This window comes from Eucalyptus grandis, chromosome 5 (assembly GCF_016545825.1).
Source record: "Eucalyptus grandis isolate ANBG69807.140 chromosome 5, ASM1654582v1, whole genome shotgun sequence".
Classification (NCBI taxonomy): Eukaryota; Viridiplantae; Streptophyta; class Magnoliopsida; order Myrtales; family Myrtaceae; genus Eucalyptus; species Eucalyptus grandis.
In genome coordinates this window covers 40,095,164-40,104,412 of record NC_052616.1, presented here as the reverse complement: position 1 = coordinate 40,104,412, position 9,249 = coordinate 40,095,164, and the positions used below count along the sequence as shown (strand labels likewise).

General features: G+C 39.4%; 1 protein-coding gene across 1 annotated transcript; it reads left to right on the top strand.

Moving 5' to 3' along the window:
* Window positions 1-622: 622 nt before the first annotated feature.
* LOC104445049 (nudix hydrolase 20, chloroplastic) lies at window positions 623-6,384 on the top strand. Its single transcript, XM_010058847.3, has 9 exons — window positions 623-944; window positions 1,052-1,116; window positions 1,329-1,515; window positions 1,726-1,806; window positions 2,579-2,704; window positions 4,540-4,619; window positions 4,970-5,085; window positions 5,220-5,340; window positions 6,135-6,384. Exons 1-9 carry the CDS (start codon window positions 669-671, stop codon window positions 6,202-6,204), a joined length of 1,122 nt encoding a protein of 373 aa, XP_010057149.1. The 5' UTR covers window positions 623-668; the 3' UTR covers window positions 6,205-6,384.
* Window positions 6,385-9,249: the final 2,865 nt, after the last annotated feature.

Sequence of the window (9,249 nt, the reverse complement as noted above, 5' to 3'; positions counted from 1 at the left end):
CTCCCACTCTCGCTTTCGATAGTCTCCAGCCTTGTTGATCCCTCTTTCACTCTCGATCTTGATCGCGTCCGGCATTGTTCCTCCCACTGTCGCTTGCCTCATCACTCCTTTTGTCGCTCTCGCTCTTGGTCGCCTCCAACCTCCTCGCTTGCTTTCAAGTTTAGCCCCTCTTCCCAAGGGGGGACATTTTGACTGGTTCCCAAATAGGCACATGAAATCATAAGACTGTTCTTAATTCCAATTTTTCAAAATTGGTCAAATCACCCTTAGTTAAGGACAGTAATTAAGCACCCACTTTAGCACCACAACCGAACAAAAATAGCCAATTAAATCATGATATTAGCGACAAGAAGATCATAGTTCACAAATTAAATATTTTAAAAAGATATTATTGCAATGTAATGCTAGATGGCAAATTCGTAAAAAAGAAAAAAAACAGGGCTTACCAAATTTTTTACTTCGAAAAGTCAACTGCTTCTCTTTCCGAAAACTGAAAGTTTTCCCTCGACCCAGCTCGCAGTCTCTCTCTCCCTCTCTCCATGGCTTCAGCTTGCGCTTCCGAATGTCATCTCTCGCCGGGAATGGCGTCCCTGCGCTTGCCCCTGCTTCTCTTTCCGAAAACTGAAAGTTTTCCCTCGACCCAGCTCGCAGTCTCTCTCCCTCTCTCCATGGCTTCAGCTTGCGCTTCTCATCTCTCGCCGGGAATGGCGTCCCTGCGCTTGCCCCTCCTTCCTCGCGCTCTCTTCAGCAGACCCATCTCGCTCCTCCCGTTTCGCGGCTCGACGAGATGCGGGTCTCATCCGTCCGCATCGATCTCCACAAGCAGCTTCACGTGGGACGACGTCCTTCGGGTCGCTCAACCCCGGTACTCCGACGACGACGACGGCGACTCCTCCGACCTGGCCGGATTCTTCGAGAAGATCAGGCTCTGCAACCGTGCCTCGGTCGGTTCTCCAGGGTTCTGTTTCTCCTCCGTTCTTGGGCGGAGCTACCCGTGGTTCAAGAGGAATTGAAGCTCCGTTCTTGATTGTTCTTGTTTAAACTCTGGCAGGAGATGCGGTCTGATTTCTTGCCGTTCGTCGTCGAAGATCAGATTGTTGGTTATGTCCATCAAGGGTACGATTTTCTCACCTCACTGCGTGATGTGTTAATCCTGAAACATTCAATGAATGCCCCCGGTTTGTTAGTTCGGCTTGGATTAGTCAAAAGAGTCTTGTCTGTTATGGGCAGTAGTCGACGTATGCAGGACGACTCGAAAAAAGATTAATTTGCTGCCCCAATTCAACGGATAGTTGGTTTGATTTTCTATTCTTGAAATGTATATGCAGTTTTGCTGATCATTTGAGGCAATTCGACGACGTGTTTACTTTCGATCGAGACAGTTTAAACGGTAGCCGTTTCGGTGGATGTGTTGGTTTACATCCATTGCTGGGAACACCAGAGGATAGGACTGAAGCAGTGGTGCGTGTAGTGAAATGCTTAGGCCAAGAACTGATTCCAGGTATTAGAAATGAGGTATTGCCTGTGGTCACTATCAAATGCATAGTGTGCTACCTTCTTATGATCCTGAACAGGTGCGAATGGGGTCGAATATGACCGAAGACACCTTTTTCTGAGGAAGCACTTTGCGTTGCTTATGTATTATGATAGTCCTTGGGCAACTGATGATTTTCCGTGTGATTTTGGTTTGCTTTTCCTTACTGTGCTTCCATTTGTTTGGACCAGCTCTATCCGGTGAAATCTTCATTTGGAGGTTCGATAATATTCTCTCTTGAACGTGCAGCGGCTCCTTATTTTGGAATCAAGGTCCGTTTTTCTCCTTTCCATAGCAGTATGCCCTTGTGCCACGTTTTTTTTTTTTTAAATGAAATTAGTATTCTTTACCGAGAGCTCAGAACCAACAGCAGCAGCTTTATTCTATTATGTTGTGTATGGAAATCCTTACCTGTATGAATGAAATTCTTGGTTGATTGCGGATGTGAAGTCTGAAGGTGTTGATCAAGATCCCTTTTCAAGACAATATATAGATCAATTGAATTCCCTGTTGTTTCATAATGCTTTTAAACCCAGAAGATTGGTAAACCATCAGTTAATGTAATTCTTCTTCCTTTTCCCTTGCATAATTGTCTCGCTTTTTGCATAACCTTTTTGAGGTGCATGATGGAGAACAGAATGGCCTCTTAAAGCGTTTGTAAGAGCCAAGTGGAAAGTCTTTAATATCCTGTTTACATTCAAGAAGATGATTCCATATATGGCTGCAAATTTTGGAGTTTAAACCATTGGTAATCCAACAGAAGCTCTAACCGAGATACTGTGAAGTCTTCCAATATGTACGGCGATTCAATTCCGTCTTAACCAACCAAACTTATGGACACAATAGTTCAGCAATAATGTATTTCTACTCTGGCCTTATATAACATTAAAAAGTAAGACAAAAAGATTTTTCCATGGTGAGCATTCAACTGGGAATATTAGATGCGGAAAAAAAAAGTGTTGGCTTGTGCACTAGACCCCTATGTGATTTTATGTCATTTAAAATAACTCACTGTTTTAGTCACCCAAAATTATTCTGTAGTAGGCATATGGAGTTCACATGAATGGCTATGTCGAAAAGGACGGTCAGGAATATCTCTGGATTGGGAAGAGAAGTCAAGTCAAACCAACATACCCGGGAATGCTTGATCATCTAGTTGCCGGAGGACTGGTTCGTATTGATAAATCTTTTCCCTGTTCATATGTTTTCCCTCATCCAAGCTGCATGAATATATTAGTATTTCCGCATCATCACATGTAAGTAGAAAAAATTTCACCAGTACTTCCCTTTCCAGATCATGTTTCTGTAACCATTTCATGTATAGCCTTTTTGTTCTTTTTCTTTCTGTGTGGCTGTGGGGTTGTGTTATGATTTTCCTTTGTGTGTCTGATGACGACCCTCCTCAGACCCATGCTAGGGGAGCCTTGTCTACTGGAATATCCTCTTTTATGGGTATAGTGCTCAGATCACACCAGAAAGTTGAAATTGAAATTCCAGACGTTTATATCCCAAAGGCCTGGGAATTTCATGATGTTTTACTGTCATATTGGATTGGATTACCTCCCTTTCTTCTGGGAAGCTGCACTCCCTTTGGTTGTGTAATAGTCTAGCCTGCTAATATGCTTCTGATTTTCTAGTGATCTTAGATAATTCATGACTCTGAAAAATAGAGATAACTCTGTCTCAGTCATGCTGCTTCTCTTTTTGAGTTGCTGTAAGTTCTGGTATGGCTAGTTTCCGCTTACACTGTATTGTGAGAAATAAGAGTGGCTTTCATGCCTAGAAGGGAACAAATGGAGACAACTCTGGATGTATTTTGATTGAAGTACTCTTTTACTGATACATTCATGGAGGAAAATTATTGGCTAAAAACGAGACTTGAATTGTGAGATTCCATTAGTCGTGAATGGCATGATCCTATGACTCAATATTGATTCGCATGACGCAGGTACAAGATCAACAGTGTTAGAATGCTCATGTAGCCTGAAGGGAAAATAATTGCTTTAAAGTAGGTGATGTTACTAGGTTGTTTGAAGTAGCTATTGGTGTTCTTCTGAGTTTCACCCTCAAATATGTGCATGGGAAATATAGCTTAGTTATTTGAATCCTTAATCCGACTTGATTATCTTGTTAAGATACAATTAGGTGCAGAATATTGGCTTATGATGGAGTTAAGGCTTAGTTATAAAGTATTATGGCTAATTAAATTTCTTTAGTGCAATGCACAGATTTTACTAATCTATAAAGGATATGATGGCAATTGTTACAGAAGGTGGTTTGGATTATAAAAAGCCCTTTTGTGCAAGAATTTTCTTAGGAAGTACTCTCAATAGTTTGGAATATCATTTTATAATAGAAAAATATGTGGAAAGATATATTATTCTGGTAGCATCTCAATGTCTGAAGTCTGAACAATGTGGATTTGACAGATGGAAGTATTAACTTAATAAGTCAATTTGCATCATGTCAAGAGAAATTTTAGTTAGGCTTATGTAAATTTGGGTGAGATTGAGTCCTTATGAGTGAAACTGAGTCCTGCCAAGTGTTAAAACCTTAGGTAGAAATCTTTGACTCTCCAATATTCTGATGTTCTTCTCAGTGTTATCCCTGTAAAAAGTGTTGGTAGAAAAACTAAAGTTTGTTCTGTTGCTCACTATCCCTTAGGCTTATATAAGTGAGAGATCAATTTGGAATTCTTTAATACTTCAATAATGTGGCGTTCATCTCAGTATTAGCCTGCAGGAGTGTTGGTGGCAAATGAACTGCTGCTTTTATCTGTTTCTTGTTGTCTTATCAGAATCCGTTGATTGACTATTGATAAAGTGATCCAAAGCACAGACCACTTTATAGGTGGCTTGGCTTTTTTCTTGTTGTGTCCTTATTCATCTTTTTATTAAACTGACTGGAAGCAATTCCCTTAACTGTAATCATCAACTAGATTGACTGACTAAATGCATGTGTGCACACGATTGTATGAGTTCATTCGAATTTTGTGTTGACTGCAGCCTCACGATATTGCTTGTGGGGAGAATATTATAAAGGAATGTGAAGAAGAGGCAGGCATCCCAAGAATCATTTCCCGTGGGTAAGTAATTAGGCTCATAGTATTGCTGTTAATGTCGCACAATATCTTTTTTTTATTAATTTAAAATTTTCAAAAAGTTTTTAATGGGAATGGAGGTTATCGATAAGGCTCACAGCATTGCTCTTATTGTTGGCAATAATTCCTTTTGTTAGCTTAAACTTGTGGATGAGAATGAAACTAGCTTCTTGTGCATTGAAAATCTCTCTCTCCACACCCCCCCTCTATGTATTTGGGGTCGGTTGGTGAGTGTAACATATTTGTGGACTTTACATCCATGCGCATACTTTCATATGTACCATATGCAGAGGTGTATATATTGGCTTTAATAACTTTCTGAGACATCATTGTAGAGCAATGCCAGTTGGTGCTGTTTCCTACATGGATATAGATGGATATAGCTACAAGAGAGATGTCTTGTTCTGTTATGATCTTAAACTTCCTGAAAGTTTTACCCCAAATAATCAAGGTAAGATCTGTAAGTCTTGGGTTCCCTCAAGAGTTTGTAAATTTCCTTTCCATCTCCTAGCCACCAGACAGACATGAATGATGACAGCGACTCATGTTTCTGATGCTGTGGTTTTCCCCACTATCCTATAATAGATGGAGAAGTAGAGAGCTTCAAGTTAATTCCTGTGGCCCAAGTTGCAAATGTCATTAGGAGGACCAAGTTTTTCAAGCCTAATTGTGCACTAGTCATCACTGATTTTCTGTTTCGTCATGGGTAAGGGCTTCTCTTTTTATTCTCTTCACTACTTAATTCCAATCATCTGGTTCTTTGGAATTCTGGTCCTTTGCTCAGTGGTTGTGCTTTTCCCAACGCTGAAGTCATCTGTATTTAAGGGGAGACAATACATACCTTCTGGACAAAGACAAGCACACTGGTCTGTTCTTCCATGTTAGAACATTTAGAAAGCATGAATTGATAGGGGAAGATTACTGACAGGCCCTTTTTTTGGTCACTGTCTAGGTTATAGTTGATGCATTTAGTTTTCCTTTTGAGGATCTTTATGCATAGAAACGTGCTGAATCAATGTAAGCTCCAATGTCTAACTCCCAAAAGAAACATACTCGCCTTTCTTTGCCTTCTGTGAAGCTAAAGAATGAAATAGTGGTGACGAAATGTTTACCGAAAAATGAGTAGGGCAATATTCTGATCATATCTTTAGATCAATATGCTCAATAGCTATTTGAGTGATTTGGCTCATGGTACTGTCAGAAAATTTTCTGAGTCATCCTCACCAGAAGCTACATGATTAAGTTTGTGTTTCTTATGTGGTGGACCTGCGGGCTCCGTTGACAAAACTCACCTATTAATGTCATTCGTTGTAAGGAACTTTGTCCTGGAACCTCAATTTTTTTGCCAGTTCAATTAAGTGTAGTCATATTGCGTCGTGATGTTCTCTCTCAGGAAGAGAGGGGACTATAATCTTGAACTAGTCTCTAAAAAGTGGATCGTGTTTATGTTCATAGCGAGTCTGAGAGTGGGCGAGCTGATACTTTTCATGTTTGTTGCAGGTACATCAAACCTGAGTATGTTGGATACTTGGATTTATTGGGAAGTCTGAAGAGTGGAGATTGCTCCTGAGTTTTGGATTATCACGTCATTTTTTTTTTTAAAATTCTGGAAAAATTAGCAATTCAATCCTCAACTTATATCGTATGTATTCTTATGAAGTTCTATTGTTTCCATTTGTTTCAGTGTAAACCTAAACTTTTATGTAAAATTTAAATATAGTCATTCCAGCTAATTTTTGCCAAAATTTCTGATTTTGGGGGTCCAAGCATCATTAACGGTCCTATATGGCATGGCCTTCGATTTCACATGGACAAATTGAATAGAAATAACGTCATCACAATTATGCAGCTATGCCTGCTAATTAGTAAAAAAATGATGTTCATAATTTTGTGGATTTTATTTTAAAGTTTATGATGTCTTGTGTAGATCATCTTAAGAACATCAACTTCTCGAGTCCAAGCCAATAAATTATATGTCAGAAGCTACTCAGTTCGTGAAGATCATGTTTTGATATTCCGTTTGATTCCTTGTCATCTTTCTTTTGAGTTTTTTTATGAGAAGTGTATCAATTAAGTTGTATTCGAGTTGACTCTTTTTCCAATCACTTTGAATGTTAGGTTATTGGAGAGTGATGCATCAAAATTGATGCTTGTTAGGCTATGACCTAGGCCTAGAAAGAATGAAATATAATTTACAAAATCATTGGTGAAGTTAATCTTCTATCAACTAGAAATTTCATTTTGTGAATCATAATTTTTATTAATTACATTACACTTCCGCAAGGTTTGTTGTTCAACATGATTTTGCGCTAATAGGCTATGCACATGCTTGGTTTAATTGTAAGTGCTCCAAAAATTCTCGCCAATAATTTTTATAGAAACGACTCCACTTCACACTAGTATAGATGATTCTATCAAGTGTATTCTATAGTTTAATACACCACCAGTGTTGGCTATGGAATTCATTAAGAGCTTAACTCAACCTATTCTTCCTTGTAGTTTTGCACTATTCTTATCTTAGAAAGTACAACAATTTTTATAGTGCATCACTGGATTAGTGAATAACTTGTTATTACCCATATGAACCTAATTCATGGGTTTGCTAATCACATGGATTGGATTATTATCACTGTTGATTTTCTTCAACTGACTTGTCCCATTCCCCTTTGATGTATAATTGATGGATATATTCCATTTTTAAGCAATTGTTTTATCACGTATCAATTGGATATGTATCTTTTTACCATTGAAAGTTCATTCTTTGCAATGGCCATTACCTCTTGGCAATTACAATGTCTAGAAATAGAAGGCTTCGTTTCATTTCCAAATGAAATTTGCTATGAAGTCTCTCAACTATTCAACCTCATTTTTAAATGAGAGTTTGAGAAGAATTTTCTCTTTCAAAGAATTTGATCAAGATAAATATTTTCTTCTCCTTCCCCTAGTAGACTATAGGAGGATAAGTACTCTATTTTTAGCCATATGTTTGGTAGCACTAGAGTCTACCGCCCATTCTTTCTCATTGGCCACAATATTGGCCTAGAAAATGGTCATAACAATTATAGCATCAAATCATTTGCTTCAATCACATTGACTTTTAGTTTAGCAAGATTGTCATTTCCCCCACAATTTTTGTTTAATTTTCAAGTTATAGCACCTCCACAAAGGTGAACGTATATTCATTGGAGATTTTGTTTAATTTGAATCTAAAATCCAACCATTGTATCCTTTTAATACATTGGAAAATCCACTAAATGAAATGCCTTAATTGTATCATACCGAGGCATCCTAGAGAGTGGGGAACGTATAGCCTTTAACCATGCCTCCGTTTCACATTGTCAGACTACAAATTAATCTCAATGAATGAGGCATCCCTAACAATGAGAATATTAATATGAAAAGTAGAATGGCCCATGGCTAGAGCCCGTATCATATACATACATTCACCATGTCAGGCATGAGATATAACATGTATAGACATCTGATCAAACATATAGATATGCAGAGTGTCGGACATCTTAAGTGCTAAAACTTGACATGGATTATCACTTAAGTGCCAAAATTTCTAAAAGGTACACTTAAGTGCTAAAATCAGAGAAGAAATAAACACTTAGATGCCAATGGTGAGAAATTTTAGCCAAAATGCTAACATAGCATTTTTTGGTGACTTTATTTATTTATTTATTGAGGTGGCAATTATTTTTAAAAAAATTATCCACATGATGTCGACATGGCTAACTTGTCACAAAACAATATCGTTCTGTCCCAAAAAATTAATTTTTAATATAAATATTAATTAAATTAAATTAAAAAGCTAAATTAAAAGAAAAGGAAAAGTTGGGTGGGGGTAGCATTCAGTGATGGCCGTAGGGCCTCATCACTTTGCCACCCCACCATTGCCGAAAAGGGCAGGCCAAGTTGGCTATAGCAGGCTCTACCCAGCAGTGGCCTTTGGCTGTGACATCCTGATCCCTACCGATTTGATTATTAGGCTGGGTGTGATAGTTAGATTTATTCAATTAGATGAAGTGTTAATTTTGAAACAACAGCGCTTGGCCTGTATAATTCACCAAGGAATTTTTGAATTTACCGAACGTGCGACGAGCTTGATTTGGAATTCAAAAATTCGACGACTCTGGGACATGACTTGTATCCGAACTCTCTTCAATTCCCGAGACCTTATCTCTTTTCCCCGCCACATCGCCGACCACCATCATCACCACCGCCCTCCTCCTCCTCCTGTCTTGGCGGAGGCAGGACGCCAGATGGTGGTGGCCGTAGAGGCCACCCGGCGTCTCTCTCCCCATTTCCTCCAAACTCTCATCATTCCCCCTCCCCCATCTTCCCCAGGAATTTATCATTTCCCAAGGCCTCATCATTGTTCTCTCCCCGTCCACTCCGCCCACTCCTCCCTCTCCATTTCTTCTTTCTTTTCCCCTTCTTCTTTGGGTTCTCTCGACCCTACGCCCTCGTCCTCCTTGGTGCCTCCTCCCACGAGTGCCATCGCCACCATCCCTCGCTCCGGCAGCATTTCCTTCGTTGGCGAGCCCGTGACACGCGACGAGGAGCTCCGAGAAACTAGCCGCCACCCCGTTTTTTCTTCCGCTCGAGCCGC